The 21,592-nt window shown below is 33.4% G+C and overlaps 1 protein-coding gene across 1 annotated transcript; it reads right to left on the reverse strand.

Annotated features, from left to right (window-relative positions):
• Nucleotides 1–308: 308 nt before the first annotated feature.
• LOC146138755 (inositol polyphosphate 5-phosphatase OCRL-like) lies at nt 309–20,527 on the reverse strand. The gene is made up of 17 exons (XM_083394874.1): nt 19,997–20,527; nt 19,019–19,195; nt 18,551–18,652; nt 15,201–15,315; nt 14,307–14,423; nt 13,543–13,727; nt 10,877–10,988; nt 10,085–10,274; nt 9,590–9,690; nt 8,820–8,930; nt 6,226–6,391; nt 4,690–4,800; nt 4,006–4,130; nt 3,033–3,146; nt 1,803–2,024; nt 1,401–1,512; nt 309–708 (listed from the first exon to the last, which is right to left on the reverse strand). The coding sequence occupies exons 1-17, from the start codon at nt 20,425–20,427 to the stop codon at nt 578–580; spliced, it is 2,622 nt and encodes an 873-aa protein (XP_083251000.1). The 5' UTR covers nt 20,428–20,527; the 3' UTR covers nt 309–577.
• Between the last annotated feature and the right edge of the window lie 1,065 nt (nt 20,528–21,592).

A 21,592-nucleotide genomic window follows, 5' to 3' on the forward strand; every position in this document is an offset into this window, starting at 1 on the left:
ATTTTGTATGCAATTTTTATTGCATATATATAGCAATGTACTGAATATCAGCAAAAACGTTTTGCACTTTTTAGCACAGAAAATATTGCTTTGTTCACTAAAGTCAAAATTAAAATACATAACTTTTTAAAACTACATTACTTCTATAACATTGTATTTACTTGATGAGCCCGAACTGCAAAAACACTGCTTTTTTCCTATGTCCTGTTTAACATAAAAAACTTATATATATATATATATATATGCGACAAAAAGAACACACACTTGAAATAGTAAGGAACAACAAACCAAAAAAAAACGCACACAGAAAAAACCCATTAGGTATCCCATTGAAATCTCAGCATTGAACCTTCTATGGATGACAAATAGTTTTTCGCTATATGTGCGATATAAAACCCTTACCATAATTTGTGCGATATAACCCTTTCAACCTAAAACAGTATCTTGAACTTTTTATCATTATTATAGCCGCATGCACTTCGCCAATGTACTGACCCCATTGAAAGGCAAAATAGGCTGCGCAACTTGCTTTTCATTGTCACCCAGTTTCAGGCTTGAAACATCAAAATATGGTTATTCAGTCGTTGATGTCAGATCTGAGATAGTTTTCTATAAACGTTGTTGCCTTTTGACGTTCCAGCCTTGCTTCGAAGCCACCTTTGCGATGGCTGGTTCCCGGTCTTAGTATCAAGCCACTGAAGATTGTTGCTGTTAAATTTGAAACATTGTGTTAGAATTCTATTTTATTATAATATGAAACAGTAAGGGAAAGAACAAGAACAACCACTTGAGTATACACAACCTGTGACGTAACAATCGTAATGTTGCGTCAACAATTACTTGCATCGTCAACAATCGAAATGTGCCGATCTGAGTTACTAAACTACGTTTTTTTCTGTATCCTTACTGTTAATGATTCTAAATAACTTCTTTTTTTTAAATCATAAGACAACTATCAGTTCCAACCATGTCTAATTGATAAATACATTTTTAAAAACAGGCAATTTCTTTCATTAAACTAATAAACTAAATAATAAATCTTTCATTAAACTAATAATTTAGAAGTGGTGATAAGCAGGGCTGCAAAGGAGTTTAAAAATTACTTGAATCAGACTCCGGCCAATTGGCTGAAATCATTAAATCCCGATTCTGACGCCGACTGTACAGCCTTTGTTTCACTCATTTACATAATTAAAATAGGGTGGATATATTAGCAAGCCCCTTATAGAGGTGTTATATAACTCATTCACCCACAATAAATGGTTGCAAAATTCAAGGTTGATTGTGAATGGTGAAGGAAATAATTTATAGGGAATGGTTGGACTTTTTTTCATACAATTAACATGTTGTTAACACTAACACAAGATGAGTGGATAGACTTGTGTAGAAAAAATGTTTACCGATCATATGAATAGTGAGGTTGTTTGTCTTGGTATATCGAGGAAGCTCTTGAAGAAATGATAGCAGGTAGTTGAAGACGTGACGATGTCGAGGCGACATTGTGCGAAGAAGCTAAAAAAAATTATATACAAACCTGGGGCTTTGGAGGCTTTATTTGTAATTTAAAGTTGGATATAGGTCTGCAATAGTAGTACTGTGACTTGTGTGCATTATGTTATAATTCAGCTCATTTTTATATCTAATTTTAAACAAAAATAAAACAAAGCAGTTTTTAGAGGACATTGTGTAAAAAGCCTGTTTTATTTTCAGTTCTAGTGAACCTAATGGCCCTGCAATCCATGGTCCTTCTGGTATATTATAAAAACTTTTCATTTTTCTTGATGCATAAAACAGCAACTTACCCCAGTTGCCATCTCAAGGTTATCAGCCACGTCCAGGCAGGGAGTGTAATAGTCAAAAGGAATCACCGGCTCAGGGAGGGCTTCGAGGAAAACCAAGAGCGCTTCGGCCACCGAGTGGTTGGAGCCGGGCAAGGTTATGTTGGAGGTGGGAAGGTTCGAGTCGAGGCATTCCTGGATTTCCTGGAACTCATGATGAAGGCCGGGTTGTTGGAACAGATCGGGCTGCAGAAAAATGTTTCAGCAGTGTCATTGACTTGACTTAAAGGTATTTGGTAAAAATGACTTGACTTTACTTTGTCTTTTGGACAATGACTTGGGTTAATGGAAGTGCGTTTATTAACCATTTTTGTTGTAAACATTGCTTGCTATGCCTTGTGGTTTTGTTACTTTTTAGTTGAGTTATTGCTCGTAATGGAGATAGTTTAGCGTTAACTTTCATGACAAGGACTTGACTTGTGATTTATTGAAAAAGACTTGACTTGGGATGGAATGGAGTTATTTTACAAATGACTTGTTTACATCACTGGTGTTCAGTAATTAATTAAACCAGGAATTCAACAAACTTATCCGTTTTTTGTAAGGATTGGCTTTTGAGGCCGTTTTAAAATTTCAGAAATGTTGGCTATCCCGTTTAAATACTAATTGCTAAGAACGTTTGTGATATTTGAGACTATTTCATTCCCTAAAACACCTTAAAATACACTTTTGCGACCCCGATTAGGATTGCACAACCACTATTGGGGTTGTAGGTGGCCTAGGTAAATTTCACAAGAATCATTCCATATATATAACATGCTCCTTTACTTTCAATATGGAACTGTTGATTAAAAACTAGTCACAAACTGAGTTGCACATAAATATTACTTTGTCTTTGTCAAACATGAGGAGGGGGATGCAAGGTATGAGAAATTAAAAGTTTAAACAGACTGAAAAGTTTGGCCGGCCATAAATTAAACAACTAAACGACGGGTTCTTGAACTTTTTTTATTGCGTAGTATTAAAAATATGTTTAGCTTGTGTGGACCAGGGTTAGCGTGGAAGTTTTCAGAAATGACAATATAGTACAAGGCTTGCTGTTTCAGTTTGAACTGATGTGCAAATAAAAACTGAAAATGAGTCTAAATACTTTCAAGGAAAGACTAAATCATTATATTTAAAAAAAATCAATTATCATTACAGTTTAAATTAGACACTAAGGTTTTAACTGGGCTTTAAAATCGATTTTTTTACCTGCTCCCTGGCATGATGATACAAATGATCAAGAATCCACCAGAGTTCTTTGGGAACCTGTAGTGCCACATCTGTTGCGTCAAGCTGGTTTGCACCCACTGCCGATATCTTGCTCTGTAAGCATTTACACAATATATTAGGATACCAAGGATTTCACTTGATTATGTTAGCGCCGGCAGGTTAAAAGTTTATTTTGATCTTTAGTGGAAACAAGAAGACATCTGCATAGCCAGATATTGACACAAAATCAATATAACTGTAATGTAGCTTGAAAATAAATGGCAAAACAAAATAGATAAAGTAAATCGACATCATCTTAATAAAGACTGTATTTGATAAGATGATGCTGATTTACTCAATCTATTTGGCTTTGGGATTTATTTTCAAACTAAATAATATTGGGTCTCAAACCTTTTATGACACCTAATTTATTTGCAAGTTAATATTTTACCTTCAGTTTATTAAAACAAAACACGAATTCAAAGTTGTCACTTACAACATTAGCAGCAGATATAGAGATTATGGCTCGATTTAAAGTGGCAACAAAAGTATAAAACGCAGAGCTGCTCGAAAAAAATACTACACATTTACACTTGCATAATTTTTGTAACTAAACACTTAACCTAAAGGATGCTTGTATACTACTAAGGTAGGGGTTTTTAATGGGTGAGGAATTCATCATTTTAGCAAAAAATCATCATTAAGTAAAGTTGATTTCTAGTAATTTGGTACTAATATAGAGGCTGAAAAGCTTTAGATTTTAAAGAGGTGATAATACTCTTTTTGCATATTGACAAATTTATAGGTGCTGTTATTCTTAAGGGGGAAATTGTGTCACCTAGGGGTACACGAACTACAGGTTAGGAACCACTGACTTACACTAATCAGTAATCACTAAAACTAATTTGAGACTAGGCAAAAAATTAATCACTTTTATACAAAGCATATTGTTTTCTGCAAAGCAAATACTTACAAGGCGTGCAATGTCGGCCAGCGGTATTTGCTCTATTGGTTTGTTCATCCGACAGAGCGCTTCAATCGATGTTCCAAAACAACTTGGCGAGTATTTTCCATTTAATGTGATGAAGAAATCTTTTCCTGTATATTTTTTTACGCATAAGTACTACTTAAATATTTACTAATAAGTTAAACTATTTAAAAGCAAATTTGACAAAATATTGCAAATTTCATTATAAATTTACTGTAGCAAAGTATGCAGCATTTTTTTAAATGAAATGAGCATTTTTTTAAATGAAATTAACTACAAGCAATTAGAAACATAAATTTATTAAAAAAAACAGGATGTTAATTTTTAATTGTTTGCAAATGTTAAAAGTTAAATATATAAACATAAGTAAAAAAATACAAAACTAACTAAAAAATTTTAAAGCAAAAATTCTTTAATTCAATATTTGTTGCATAAAATTGTACAGTCAACAAAAATCTTATCAATGATCTTGTTTTGTTTTTTTAAATTTTAGTAGTGTTATGCAATACAACTTTTTTACAGAACATTGTGTTTCAACCGATTAACAACAAAGTTCTTTAAATTTTATTGCTATCTTGTTATTAGTTGTAACTTGGTCTTCAGTTTCCTTAACATCGTTCAGTTAAAATTTAATCGCCAATGGGGAATATTTTTATGCTTAGAACGAACCTCCAACAAGATGGAGTATGAGAATATCTTCGATTTTTTCCTCCCCTTTGTTTAATGCAGGGGCAGTCCCCTTATTCACATAGACTTCAAACTCTAAATCGACTTTCTCATCTGAAAATAAAAGTAACCAGGAATTAAACAAATGAAAGTAAGTTTGTCTAGATCTAGTTAGAGTTAGAGTGACATTTGTCTTATAGTTCAAAGTCTATAACAGGGGTGGGCAAATGTATTCAATGGACAAGCCATTTGCAGACAATACAAGTACCAGAGAGCCTTACAATTATTTCAATATCAGTCTTTTGTTTGATTTTTGACTTGCTGTTAATTAATCTTTGGATTTTATGTCTTGTGTTACGTCATAAACGAAATGCTGGCCTAGATGAAGAAAAGAAAAAGAGAGAAACGTTCATAAACGGTATCTTGGTAGCGTTTACAATTATTTTGGAATTTTACGATTTGACTAGAAGAGCCACAAAAAACATGCCAGGAGTTTGCCCACCTCTAGTCTAAATAATTTAATATTTATACAAACAACATTATCTTGTCAATTTTTGTAAATGGTCGTATTTGTCCTCTTCTAAATAGGGTAATTAGGTGGAACTATATAAAGACAGAAAACCTTTTCTACCTGAAGCACGGTTGTGGGAAAGCTTGTCAAGAATTCAATACAATTTGTCTTTATATAGTACCACCTGAATACCCCATTATTTTGCCATGCATACTCACAACCTAAAATTAAAAAGTCTGGAAAGCTTAAATATAAGTCATGGTTGCAGTAATATTATTTGTATTGCCCCAGTAGGTAACAAATCACTTTGCTAACTTGTTAAATATAATTTCACAGTATTTTAAAATTTGATTGTCCGTACATTAACAATAATTGAAAATACACATTTAGAAACATGTTTTGCTTATTTTTTTTGTTAAATAGCATGGTATAGCCTTTACTGAAAGTAAATTCAAAAACAGGCTTACCGTTATTCAAACAAATCTGCTTCCAAAGTTCAAAAGCTTTCAAAACTATTTAATATCCCTTAATTTAGATTATATCGATTCTATATGCATAAACAGGATGCAGCTGTGGTATGACTGGTTTATAATGGCTTTACTACTTTAAAGTTTTGACTTTGTTGGAGCATTCCTTGTGCTACCGAAGCTGCAGCCTAAATCTTAGTTTTTAGCCCTGTTTTGTCTGTGAATTTCTACAAAAACTCACAAACCTCAAAAAAGGCAGTTTATGTTGCCCCGTAAAAAAGGCCACACAGTATTCCAGATTAAAAATTTGCTTTAATTCCTTAAAAAAATAGATATTACAAAATAACAAAACGTTTACAAGCTTGCAATAATAAAATTAAAAAAATTAGAAGGATCAAGGGGTTTTAAATTTTTTTAAAACGAAACTTTTTAATATACAAGTCAATTTTAAAACACTCAAAATATTTAATTACTCTACTTTAGTCTATGGCATCCCTGTCACAGTAGTAAAAAAACTATAGGTGTATTGTCAAGCGGTAAGCTACAGCTTAAGACATTTACCTGGCAAAACGTATCCTTTTGGCTTGGACACGGTGAGCCAAGACTTGCAGAAATTTGGCTCTCCAAGTTTGCCAATGAACTCGAAGTGGCAGGGAGTTTGTCCTGTGTTGTGGAGCTCCAGCAATTGCGTGGACGGCCGTTGGAATTTTACCACGCCAAAGTCCAGCTAAATGCACAAAGAGCAATTGACTTTAAAACCGACTTCAGTCATAAGACCAAAAAAAGGAAGGACATCAATGCTCCAATAAACACAGTTCGGAATAAGACCAAAATAGGACTAATGCCCAATAGTCATAATACCGTCTAAATTGGAAAGTCCGAAACCCGTCTGAATAAGACCTAAATGGCCAGAATCAGGCCTATACAACATTTTATCAAACCCCACCCCAAAGTACTAACAGGGTGCCCAAAACATTGGCAACAAAATGGCCTATGCCAGACCCATGGCCCCCGATCTTCCCATACACTCTCCCTACAGTTTCAGTCATTATCTTGACCATTTAGGCTTTATTCCGATGAATTTAGGACTTATTCTGACAGGTTTATGTCTTATTCAGACGATTAAGTTCTTATGTTATGGATATTACTGCTTATTTGGCTTTATTATGTCATTGGTCTTAATACTATAGACTTTTTTGTTTATAGATTGGTGCTTTTTAGGTCTTATTGTGTGTGTGTGTTTACATATAAAAAGTCTACATATTTTACATAAATTATGCAAAATAATGACGTTTTTTAGTTTCAATAATCGGTTTAAACTTTCTTTCAATAAAATACTCGGCCAAATGTGAATGCTGAAAAACAAGCCGTTCTGGTTGCATGTTCTTGCTTTTTAAATATTATCGGAAATATATTTATCTTTTACATTTAAATAAACTGATTTTATAATAGTGAAGTTGACAGGTTCTTATTTATTTTTCCAATGTTTAAATAACTACCTGAAGAGCTTCTTTTTTAGTATACTATGCCCGGTAGCAACAGCATACTTATAAAACTGCTATTAGTTTTTGTAGGTTTTGTACTTAGTTGACAGAAACATAAACAGCTGTAAACCATCACCAGGATGTTTGTGAAGCCACTTTATATTTCTTCAGTCAATATGCAAAGTTTATTTTGAAGGTTGAATTACAGATACAAAAACAATGCAGGGTTGAACTTAAGCACTCGCCCGCTCGCCAATGCGAGTGCAAATCGGCGAGTGCTGATTGACACCCACTCGCCCGACTGGCGAGTGGCTTCAGTGAAGGACAACTTGTGTTAAGCACCACTACTAACGAAATACTACTTAGGGCCAGTTATTTCCTTAAACACTAAGGCGCTAATGCATTCAAACCTACACACATAATAAGGTTAATCGAAGTCACGCTCGAAGCTCGTAATAAGGACTCTTGGTCCCCGTTCAAAAAATGACTTTTGAGGTTTATTGTTTACCTCAAACGTTGTTACTTTTCAAATGTTTAATCTGACCGCTGGCGCATTTGAAAAAGTTTATTGGACTGGCGATGCACCCAGCGATAAGACTTTACTTTTTGTATTTATTGAATTGTTTGTATTAGAAAATTATAAGCAATCGTTTTAATAATATTTGTAAGCAGTGTTTTTAAAGATGTTTTGAGGGACTGAAACGGCCTACTGAACACTAAGATATTTTAAAATATCGCCTACTTGCGCAACTATAGCTTAGACTTGGCAATTAGTCTACGTAAGTGTGTTGTTGCGATCTCTTAAAGTTCATATCCGACGTTGGCCAACCAAGCCAAAGCTTAAAATATAACTGTCTGTAAATCATTTAGTTCGCAATTATTGTATGTTTAGATACGAATCGAAACCATTGCAGACTCCCTTGGAAAATTGCAACATTGCAACATTATTTTATTTAGTCATTATTTGCTGTTCAATCAGTAACTATAAGGTTAGGCGAAATGTGGTGTTTTGTTTGTGGCGCGAAGCAACCTGCGTTAAAATGTCCTTTAAGCACAGAAAAAACCGGATACGAAAAAAAGAGAGCGTGAGGATTTTTAGAAAAATGGAAAACAGGCTGGCCGTTGCTACTAAGTTATTAGTGTTTTATTTTCACTAAAGATTGTAAAAAATATTTCGGCTAAAAAACATTGTTTTAAATAAACGACCAGACTTTTATAAAAAACTAATGTTTACGTACAGAAACTATAAGACAGCTTAGCTATAACCCAAGAAATGACCGCGCTAGGACAAAAATTTGCACACTGCATGCCAACAAATTTGGAGTGTTATTTCGTCCGGGCGAGTGCTGATTGATAGCAGCTCGCCCACCTGGGAAGTGCAAAATTTTTGCTTAGGAACAACCCTGCAATGTGAGTTGTTTATGTACAATTTTCTCCCCAGGGTAACAATTGATTCATTATTACAAAAATGCCATCATTTTAAATGATAAATATAAACTTATCATTAGAATTTTATTTGAATTACACAATCTACCCGAATGGTGAAAACCAAACCATTCTGGTTGCACATTAATGATACACATTAAATAAGTAAAAAAACTTAGTAAACGAAAATATGAATTTGGTTTAAAAAGTTCTGTACCAGTTTAATCTTTATGACTATAAACTTACATTGTGCTTGTTTAATGTCATTGTCGGCAACCAGTCGTTTTCCAATCTATCCAGGCGTCTGATTTCCTCCTCATAAACCTTTCTATATCGCTCCTGGTCGACTATTTTAACCTAGGAAATAGGTTGCTCGTAAACCACATGAATTTTGAGGTAATCATTTACTGTACTTTTTACATTAGGTGATTAAAATTATTATTTAACCAAATTTGTGAGCCTCTGTTTTACAAGAATATTGGTAATTTCAATTTTCCCATAAATTTTCTTCAAAACGGACACGCCAGACATTGCCCAATTGTTAACTACCAGGCTGCTTACACCAGTGGTTCCTTTTTTTCTTTTGAGGCCCATTTTTATTGCACAAAAATTTTGTGGCTCAAGAAATTTTATGAAAGAAAAAATTATAAAGTAGGTTTAGAACAAAAAACAGCTTTTCTGCAGAACAATAAATTTATTTTCCTTCTCATTTCCAACCCAAGCAACTATTCCCTTAAAACTAAGTATAGTGACACAAATAAAACTAAATTCTTCAAAAATCTAGCTATTTTTAACTTGTCTGTGGCCCACGCCAAGATTCTTTCATAGCCCACCAGTAAAAAAAGTGCTTTCATGGCCCAAAATGTTTCCTTGGCCAACCAAATGTAAGCCCATGGCCCACTTCTTACAAACACTTAATAGAGATACCACAGTATATCCTACTCAAACAGCATTTTCAAAAAAGTCCTAATTAAAAAGCATTTCTTCCCAACTTCAAAGATAATAAACTCCCTTACCGCCACATCGAACAGTGCACTAACTGGCTTGTGGTCGCTGATTTTCATCGCCGGGTGAGATCTATATTGGAGTTGCTTCAATGCCTTAACAGGCTTCTTTTCTATTAAAAACAGTGGGCATTGTCAGCTCGACAATGAAAAAAATTTGAGAAAAAGGAAGGTATTTTGAATAAAAACAATACAATAACATTTAAAATAACTCTACCAGGTCAATTATTCTTTTTGGTGCAGATCATTGCTTAGACAATATAGCAATTTAAAAACGTAATTGTAATGCAAAAATATTGGCTTGTGTAATTATGAGGAATAGTATAGCTGTAGAGATTTTTCAATTGAAACTGAATAAAGAGTTATTCGAAACGTTCAAGATCATACCTACTTCTGTATGGGCTTTGATATTCTTATTATTTAGTATTTGGTTTACTGTGTTTATGATTATGCAAATTTATTATGCAAAAAACAGTTATATGATACAAAAGGGAAAAAGGCACTTACTCTGATTGGTGCTATTATTTTGCAGCGCCGATTCCCACCATAGAATTCGGTCGCACCAAGCCGGGGTTCGGAACTTCTCACTTGAGTCCCAATGATCGGTCCCCGGGTTGTACTTGTACGTAGGTCGGAAGTTTATTTCACCCTCCTCAAATTGGCGGAACACTAGTCCATCTCTTTTCTGGCAGTAAAGCTGAAAAAAAGGAATTTATAATTCAGATTTAACAGGCTTAATGATTAATTATATAGTTTGATTAAGAACTCAATTTAATTGGGGAATTTAAAAAATAAATATATATTTTAGCCTAAGAAACAATATCAGATACTGTGAAATAATATACTTGGAAAAAATTAATAATTGAATATATCAAAAAACTACATATATTATTTCACTTTTACAGAAAATCTTGATTACACTAGGGTATATATATAGTCCTTTCAATCAGTGATTGATAAGCGTAAACCTGCTGTTGTCTGTTTCGAATTTAATGAAGACACACCATTTTATAGCTTCATGAAAAGTTTAATCAAACACTATTTGTTGTTTCTAAATTAGAGATAGAGCAATATATTGGTTTATCAATAATATTGGCTGATATTCCACTACTACCGTTCAATTGGGCCTATATTTTTGCCAAAATTTACTTGAACAAACAAATTTTCCATTTTTAGAATTACAGCTAATACTGTGGACTGTTGTAAAAAATTGGTTAGCAGTTATCAAACACATGATAAATCTGGTATTAATATCGGCTAAAAAAGTGATATCAGTTGATCTCTAGTGTGAACACATACCTGGTCATTTTCTTTTAATGGCTTGAAATGCTTTTCTTTAATTAATTCTTTGACCAGTTCGGGAATCATGCGGTCTATTCGGTAATTGAGGTCGCCAAGCCATATTAAAATGCTAAAAAACATATATAACAGCAATTTAAACACAATTTTATATACTATGTGTTCTTGTTGGAAATTGGATTGGACTAAAAATGTTAAATAGCCAAGAAATAATTGGATTATGGAAAAATCACCAAATTTTAAGAATGATTTAAAATAGCAAAGCCCATACAGTAGCTAGGTATCATTTTGAACGTTTTTAATACCTCGTTATTTATTGTCAACAACGTGGTTTAAAATGATTGAAAATAATACCAACTTTTGTATGGGCTTTGATATTCTTACTATGTCTAACTACAACCTCACCCCATTATCCTTGAAAGAATAAATTTAAAAATAAATAATTGTATCGAAATAATGAGTCACAAACAACCTTGAATGTAAACTTAAATGTGAACAGCACGTTGTTTGACAAACCACAGTGTGTATACAAGGTATATGATTGAAACCTGGACCTCTTGAGTAACTACTTTCGTTTTACATAATACGAGCGATGTGAACATTGTGTTATCTTCCACAAATGTTGACCCAGCTATACAGAGATAAGTGGACCACATATATGATCTTATCAGACAAAGAAAGAGAAACAGATTTAAAACCAAGTTAGTTAGTCAACTACTTAATTCCGGCCATTTTGTTGAGGTTATTCTGGGCATTTTGCTGCTTGGGTTTTCAGGTTTTTAAAAAAAAATTGTTTGCTTTTTTTAATCTAATTTGTTAAACCAGTTTTGTTTGAACTTTATTGATCAAAAAGTTAGAGAATAAAAGTGGAAAAGTCAACCCTAGAAATAAATTCTGAAATTTATTTCGGTTTATATAATATACATTTATATATGAATATGTTATGTCAATAATAACAGCCAATCTTTCCCAAAATTATGGGCCTTGTTAACTTTCGTTTTGATGCAAGTATCAGACAAAACCTAGACTCCTAGCAGGCTGACACATGACACATTCAAAGAATCTAGCTGACCTTTTAATAAAAGTTTATGCTGTAAATATTTCCTAACAGGAATTTTAGGGGTTCCAAAGAAACATCACAATCAAAGCAACTCTTATAAATTTTGGATGGTACAAGTAATTAAAAAACTTAACGCAGTTTCTAAACATTATTAAAAAGCTTGTAACCAAGTTTCAACCAACTGTAACAGATTAAAGGATGGGCAATTTTTTACCACAGTATTTAAAAAAAAAATGCATTTATAAACATAATTACTTCAAAGTTTGTAAATAAGCAAAAATCTAGAAGTATTAATGACTCTATAAGGTTTTTAACTTTCTACAGTGATAAATTTTGCCAAATTCTAAATAGGCCAGTAGTTATCAACAAACAATCAACTATCTTGGACTCTCAATGAGACTACTTTTATTCAACAAGATTCTACGGAAAAACCCTGGTTTAAACCTGGACATGTGCAAATACCAACAAGTGGCAGCAAACCTTTAAATTTAGCGGATAATGGCCAATTTTGACCAGCCATATCTTATCTAAAATGCATGATCAAAACCAAGCCAATAACTTGTCAACAACACAGCTTTGCATTTTTAGTCAATAGTTAGTCATGTCACAAAAAAGGCAAGAATGAAGCAGCTCTAAATTAGCAATTTAATTAAAATCGTTTGGTTTTTTGACAACAATAGTTTTTCAATATAAGATCTTGTGCTGATGATGTTCTTATTGATAATGCAGTACAAGTACAATTGTTATGGTTTTGAAACAACAAAATAGTATTTTTGCTATTAAGGCAATGTACCACCCAAATTGCTAAACCTTAAACTAATATTGTGATTCCTGTACTAGATCATATTATTCTCAGGTTCAATTCAATTATTTAGAACATTGGGTTGTGAGTAAGGCTGTCCAAAAATGTCGGATAGGAGCCGATACCCGATGCCAAGTGGTAGTATCAGTACTTGTCAGATAGTATAGGGTTGTATCTGTGCCAGCCCAAAACCAAATTAATCAAGGGTTTGTGATCCAATGAACTGATTTACTCCTTGAAAGGTTAAAAAAAAAGTAGTACAGGTTAACAACTGGAGGTAACTAAACTTATTACCGCTAAAGCAATATTTGGCTTAATAAACTGATAGAAATACAATTAAACATTACATTTTTAATTATTTTGCTTGTTTGAGCACAGTAATGACATCATTTGGTATCAGATTGTATCGTATTGGAGTGTCGCAAATTTAATTATTGCAGCAATTTTGTGCTGAACTATATATATTGTTGTTTGAAGTACTGCATTAGTGTCCCTGCGTCGTTAACCCTGCGTTTTTAAGTTTTGCTGACTACTGGTCGAACACAAATTAGTTATATTCCAGGTTTATGCAAAACTCATAAAAACGCTTGTTATTTTAAAAAGACAAACATCTACTAAAATGGCAAAAAAACAAAAACAGTCCGGTTATTTAAAAAAAAATGCTGTGTAAATAGTATACTAAGCGATCTATGTCTATTTTTAATCGATTTTCATTGGAAATAATTTTGACCTAACGTGCAGATTTTGACAAAATTTTGACTTTTTTTGACAAGTCAAAAAATAATCGCCCTACTCATAACTTACTCGTGATGGAAAACGTCGAGGACATTATCGGCTTCCGGATCCTGGAACCGCATCCTGGAGCAGATGTCCGAGTAGTCCTGGTTCCGGCGCTGTACCTCCTCCGAGTGGGCCGCCAGGTGCGAGTTTACGGCGCAAATCGTCGAACCGTGAATCTTGAAGCGAATGCCGACTCCACCTTTGTTGCCCTGTAATTGTTGCGTATTTAAAATCTTAGAAAATGGGTTTTAGGTTTTTTTTTTATAAAAGTTAATTAAAAATGTTGCGGTATGTTGGACACTGCAGGTTTGTTATGTTTATTAGCATCAGCAATTGTATATATATACAGTATATTGATAAATATAATACATAAATAACCAACAATAGTATTCAACACAATAATTAAAATTTTATATCTTATTATCTAATTATTATTTATATTAATATATATATAAACTGTCACCTTTCTGTAAAAAAAAATTCACAAAAATAAAAACAAACATATGTTTACTAAGCAAAGCACGGAAACACAATATGTTTTCCAGACAAGTTAAAATAACCTTTTAAATAGGATAAAGCAGTTGCAAATCATCGTAACATTTACAATGGTGTTATAAACGTAATTACCACCACAACCACACTAACAGCAAAACAATCTAGCAAAGCTAGCAATTCAGGTTGAATTAAGGTCGACATTTATCTTGCAAGGGTCAAGGTGATTTCTATTATTCACGTATTCAGTGCAACACAACCACACTATATATAATATAAAGTCCTCATATATGTACCATTTTTCCCAAAAGTCCAGTGCCGACTTGGTGCGCAACAACACTGGAAATGTGAGGTAGGTGGCGCACTTGAGCAAAAAACAGGATCATCATTCCAACTAAGCGCTGCAAGCGAACCTGGGAATATCAAGTTCAAGATTTGGCATTTTCAGATAAAGGATTGAAACAGGAACATTGGTACGAACAAATCCCATGCCTTGAAATCTATACTTATTGTAACCTGTTTCAAATAAAGTGTGCAGACAGCAATTTAAACTGCTATTCATGAACAAGAGAGATGCCAAACTAACAAATGAAAAAATATTGTAACATATCAAATTTCTATGTTGAAATAGAATACAAGGCTTTGGAATCATAAACTTAAAGAATGAAAAAAAAATTATGCTGCACTGTTTAGATACATAAATATGTAGAGACAAGCAAAATTGCAAGTAAATTTTTGATCTTGGATAATATTATTAAAACTAAAATCCAGAACAAAATAAATCTAAGGCTAAATTCGTTTTTAGCAAGGTATTTCAGACAAAAATACTGAGTTTACTGAGGCAGTTTGTTGAAATTTTAGCAATTGTCATATATTTAACAAGCTTTAGCATGATCTTAGCATGTCTTTTTTACCTGTATTGCTATTTTTATTTTGTTATACAATGTTTAGTTTCAGATAAGTATGCTATACTTTCAAACCATTATACAAAAGTATCTAGATGAAACACTAATATCACATACACCTCTAGTGAAAAAACAAAACAATTATATACATTATCAGGATTACATTTTCAAAAATATTTTTCTGCAATCAATTTTTTTCATTTGATTAAACTGGGTTTTTAAAACACGAGCATTGAAATGGCACCAATATCATTATGAAAACCAGTTAGGTTCAACATGACTTACAATTTGATATTTCGATTTTGGATGAAGAGCACGTTTTACTGACTGCAGCCACTCATCTTCCCGCGATGACTCAGCAAAAACAAACGCTTCCTTGCTTAAATCGAGCTCTTGGAATCTAAAAAAACATAACAGCGTCAGCATATACAGTAACGAGCAGGCTGGCAGAATCTTGCCAGCCTTCTGTTGACAAGCATTTTTGGCGTAAATTCTTCGGTTTTTTAATGGTGCCCCAAAACTTAAATGATCTGTTCGTGAAAGTAATGTATCAACCTTGCCATGTTTAGGCGATAAACAAGATTATTAAATGAAGTAGAATAAAGTTGCACCGAAGGCGCAAAATTTTTTGTGACACCAAAATACATATGGGGTATGCTGAAGTACCTGGGGGTGCACATGCCTGTTTTTCTTACTCTAACATTGTTACATAGATAAGCTGTTTTGGGGCGAACTCATGTGCACACATGCAGCTCAAAATCAGACTAAAAAGCAAGAATTTTTTTTTTTTAACTGGGAGAAATTTTTTAATGAAAAAATAACAGTGTGTTATAATCCAAGTTAATAGAAATTGTTTGCCGAAATTAGAATCACACAGTAAAGTGCAACATGCCATAGTATGCATAATATCTCTTAGATGTTAGATATGCTCCAGAAACACAATAATAGCTAAACGAGCTAGCAGTCCACTCAAAAATTTTTGAGTTTACATAATTAAAACAGCCAAAAATATAGTTTAAGCCTTAGATTGAACAGCATGGCCTAGTACATCCTCGTTATGCCCATGCGAATGTCATACCTGTCTATTTAACAGAAATGGCGACTATCATGATTGCCTTTTTAACCCAATAAGAAGTATTTGCCAAATCAACTGCAAAAGTAAAACTGCAAATACATAACAGTTCTATCGAAATTTAGTACTTTGTAAACTAATAAACAATCTATATGCCAAACACTGGCTTATCCCTGCTAAACAACATGCTTACTTTTTTCAGAATGGCACAAAAAAGTATTTTCTGCCAATTTTAGTGCAAAATGTTCCTACATATTCAGCATTTTAAAAAAATATTGGATTGAATATGTGTAGAACCAGCACACGTTTGTTTGGAAAATCGATCTTTCAAAAAACCAATTAAAATTAAAAAATTTTTTTTGACCAATTTCTTCGGTTTTCTATCTGATTCTTCGGCCGACATAGTCGCCAAGTCACCAGCTTTCTGCCATACTGGTAACGAGCATGTTATTAAAGCAAGTATATTAATTATGAAGCATAGACAACCTTGGGTAAACTATGCACTGATTTGTAATGTAGATTGATAATGAATTTCAAACCAAAAATCTTCTTGATTTTCATTTTGATAAGTTTGTATGGAAACCTTTTGTTAAAACATTATCCGCTGCATACGGGCATACTTTTTCATAAGAAATTAGGGGCAAGTGGCCAAAACACATTTTAATCTACATAAATTAGTGAACTAACAAGTAATTAGAGTTCAATTTTTATACTATTTCATGCTAAACTAAACTTTGCAATTGTTTTAGAAACAGATTAGGTAATAGGTAATTGCCTTATTGAATATGATTTGTTATTGTGAAGTTTTTCTGGTGATTTTCACAACATAGGAAGCAATTACCATGGTGGCTAATTATGGATTTCCTCTAATTCTAAAACAAGAGTACACAATCCGATCAAACAAGGACATCAATAGCATGTGCGGACACTAAATTGCAAACATAGACTTACGTATTAATGCATCATTCATGAACAAAACAAAATGTTTCGAATTAGCGCAAACAACCCTACAACAAGTCCATTTATGAAAAATACAAAAATGCCAGAATTGTATAACTGCAGTACACTAGGCTGCCTTTTTGCCATTTTAAGTATGCCACCTATTGTTAAAAAAATTTCCATTTCTGATCTAGAGTTACAATGCTACCCATAACTCATAATTATATGGGTTTGATGTTACTCCTACAAAATCTTGTTTTTTTATGTTATCATAGTGTTATTTTGAAACTAATTTAATTGTCTCCTATGGTATACCATTTTATTTTATCTGTTCTTCTTAATTTGTTTTTAACAAAACATCTTCCGTAGTAATAACTTATATCAACAGGTTAGTCAGCTTGTCTAAATAGAACCAGTTGACTTGTTGCAATATATTTGTAAAATATAAGCATACAGTATATATGCAAACCCATATGGTTATATGTACTGTACTAACAAATCAACATAAGTTATTAGCTATTGCATCACAGCATTTAAATAACTACGAAAAAACAATTCCCAGGGGTATATCGTTTGTGTAAGTCCAACTTCTTGGGGTGGTATTTGTAAATTTAAACATATCTTCATAATTAGACATAAAAATTAGAAAATGGATACAAATGCCCATGTGTTTTGCAGATCATGTGTTTTTAACTTTAGTTGGCAATGGATATGAAAGCCATAAAGCTGAGTAAATCAACATCATGTTATAATAGATGCTTCGAAAAAAGATGTTTTGCTGTGACATACTTTCCACACTAACTGATGATGATACAAGTATATATCAAAACATTTAATCAAGATGATGTGGATTTACTCGACCTTTTTGGCTTTAAGATTTATTATAATCAAGCTACATTACTTTGGAACGTAGTGTACTTAACTCAAGTTATGATTCTACTTCAAATATTTAAACAACATACAAGAGAAACTCCGGTGGCTCTAGAATCTAGATCAGTGCTTCTTAAACTTTTTTTAGTTTTGTTCACCCCTAGCATCTATCTCCAGATTTCAATCACCCTTGTCTCATTATATGACAAAACTATCTTGTCTATATAATATATACCCGACAAAATGACTTCGGTTGTTTCGATTTTTGTTAAGATCATTTCAAGCTAAGTGTTACCATTGCAAATCTACAATTTCTCCAGTCCAGAGATATAAAGCTACAAAAGCACTAAAACACATAATATACGCCCTGCTCGCAAGCTATCATCCATTTCTGACGGTCTACCCCTGCAAAAATTTTATTCACCCTGGGGTGAACTATTCACCTGATTAAGAAACACTGTTCTAGATGGGGTGTGGGCAGCCTACGGCCCTCGGGACAGATACAGTCCGTTAATGCAAATTATGCGGCCCACAACCTATTTGACAAACTGGTCTTGATGTAAAATACCCCGAGTTTTTGAATAAGAGTCAATGTGATTGTTATAATAAGGGCCGTGAAGTCTAAACAGTTAAGATCTAATGGCCCCAAATGATACCTGCTCTAGATTTAGTGGTACAACAGCCAGCTAAATTTGGCAACTTTTTTGTTTAACATTAAAAAATGTGATTAATTTGAAATATGATGAAAACTTACCCAATGATGTACATATCTGGTGGTTCATCATCAGAAGCCAACCAAGGATCAAGTGCTTGTGTGGGAAGCTGTCCGTTTACGTTCCACGTACCAACGAACAGACTAAACACAAAACCACAATGCTTTTACACAAAACAACAATGCTAAGTTAAATAAAATGACAATAAAATATTCTTCTAATTTATGTTATTTCTTTGTTTGGCGTCTTTCATCCTGAAGAAGGCAATTTTAATAGGTTGTTTTAATATCTTATTTTTGTACAAAAATTATTTTTAGAGGACAAAACGTTTCTGGTAGTAAAAAATATATATTTTTTTTCCTTTTTGTTTTAATTACTGAAACCTTCAGTTTGTAAAACAAAACCTCTTTATTAATAAAACTAATGTTCACATCAAAAAGTTTCCCTTAACGTAATTACAACATAGTTTTGTCTCACATACAACCAGACTATGCTTAAATGCCACTCACGAAAAAGTTTTTCTTGACGTGTAGTCGTCCTGTCTTTTTGCCATTAACAGCTGCATGAGTTCTTCTCTGTGCCCTAAAAACTTGGAGGCCATTTCGTTGTGACCGGAGGCACCCTCAAAATCTTGGAGCTTGTTGAAGGTAGAATTGCCAACGTGGGTTACGTCAGGGGTTGAAGCACTGAAAAGAATGTAAACTGTTATATATACACCATCTAACGAAGATCAACCAAGATTACTGCTCTCGACTGATACAAATATGTTTTATGCAAACTGGTACCACGTACTAGTGTTGTAAAAATTTTTTTTTAAATGAAAGTTTTAGTCAGGTCATTTGCAAAATGACTCAAGTCCAAGTCCCAAGTCAAGTATTTTAAAAAACATAACATGTAAAGTCTCAAGTCAAGATCAGCTGCACCAGTAAAGTCATTATTAGAGCAAGTCAAGACATTGACACCACCAAAAATACTAAGCAAATTATTTTCTTTGCAAAAATTAGGATAAATAACCAAATTTCCAGTACCAAAAAACATTTTTTATTTACAACTGCTAAAACATAGTAAAAATCTTACTGGGGTATATAATTAAAATGGCATACAGTTGTTGTACATAATCATCCAATAATGGATTGTTGCTCTTCCAGCAGTATATAATACTGCTGGAAGAGCAACACTTCTTTTATATTATGCCTGGCAGCAATAGCCTATTTCATCTTACTGGAGTATATAATTAAAATGGCATACAGTTTTCGTACATCTTTTTATGCATAAAACATTGAATGATGCTAAACAAAGTAAATCAAACTTTACGTAAAATACCAATATATCGGTATTAAATCTAAATATATTTATAAGTTGTCAGGAACTGGTTGTAATGTGAAAATTATTTAAGCATTTCTGTGATACATATTACTTAAAATAAAATTGATTGGTATTAAACAATTATATAAACATTATTTATTTTTCATACGACTTTCACCAACCTTTTAGAATCAAAACTTCTTTGCGACAAAGTGTCGCTAGTTTCCATCTCTTTGTCAGTGGGAATATAAAACGAGCTCGACTTGTTTTTATAAACCGAATTCGAAGCTTGAATTTTGTTAACACTGTCATGAAAAGGCTGTTGAGGTCTTGCTCGAACCGGCGAAGAACCATTGCTGAAATTTAAAAGCACAGAATCGGAAGAAGTTCCACTGATTGTCTTTGATCTGGGGGATTTTGGGGCCATCGGAGGGGGTGGTGGGGGTCGGGCCGGACGCCTCGGCCTCACAGCCGGTGCCGTTGCTGTTGTCGCAACATTGTCCGCGGCACTTGACGAAAGAGGGTCAAACTCTACTAACTCCGGAATGAGTGCCTTTTTTTCACCGAGGTTTATTAAACTTTCAGAGCTGCTTTGTGCGTTGTTCAACGACATGTTTCTTCTTTAAAGTGATTGCAAATCAGTCACCAAAACTCTTGGAAGCGTGCAAGTCACATAACTTACTTATGAATTCAATACTTATATAAAAAACAAACTAAACTTTGGTTTGTGAAAATATTGCATTTAAAGACTTCAGCACTGGTCTAGAATCCTGCCACATTTCGACAGAGGGCTTTTATTGTTGACATTACTTGGTTTAGCGTGTAAGTTAGAGTTTTGACCACTCATGGCGCTGGTCCAGGATCCTGCCACAATTTGCCTTGGGTTTATATTGCAATATTTTTTGGGTGGGTCAAGTATTATTATTATATTTAGTGTTAGGGTGGGTGGTACAATATGAAATACTGAATAAAATAATAGTGATCCTAGACCAGCTGGCGCCATTTATCCCCCCCTGGAAAGTATGGCAGATCTCGCAGGTGCACGCCGAAAAAATTTGGGGTGAGTGGGTGCAACTGAGATGAAAAGTGCACCCCGCTATTATAACATAAAGGAAAACGGGGTGCATATTCATTTTCTAGGGATGCAGGTCTGGTGTCTGTTGAAAAAAAAATCGCGGGTGCACTTGCCATACTTTCCATAGTGGCATTTATCCTCCCATATTTATTTCTTCCTTGCAATTTCAACTCGTTTACAATTTCAACTTGTCGTTTCGTTACTGTAAAAAAAGTGGTAGGATTGTAGACCAGCGCCAATACTTTTTGTAATGCAAATTAATTTACAAATTATATTCATAATTAAGGGTTAGCTTGTTTCGTAGCCGCGTTACCATTAGCGTTACTATCGGCCTAAGGCGTCATCGCAATGAGCAGAATAACAACCTTTCCCAGTCCAAAATAAGTGTAGTATTAATGTTGTGCAACTATAGCTACAGTTTTTTTTATATAATAATTCATCAATCACGCCAAGTCAAAATCTGATCTACATAAATCGATATAAAACAATGCCATAACAAAATTGTCGTGCATCTTAACTACGTCATGCCTCAATGGCATTACAGTGGTTTCCGGAAAATTTTAAGTAAATTTAAGAATTATCTGCAAGAAAGCAAGATACATAAATTTGTTAAAAAAAATATTTTTTGAACCTAGTCCTGCTATACGTTTTGTGAAATCGCAAATTCAAAACCTAATAAAAAACTACCCGAAACTAAAATAAA

The sequence above is a fragment of the Ascidiella aspersa genome, chromosome 7 (assembly GCF_963924565.1).
Source record: "Ascidiella aspersa chromosome 7, kaAscAspe10.2, whole genome shotgun sequence".
Lineage (NCBI taxonomy): Eukaryota > Metazoa > Chordata > Ascidiacea > Phlebobranchia > Ascidiidae > Ascidiella > Ascidiella aspersa.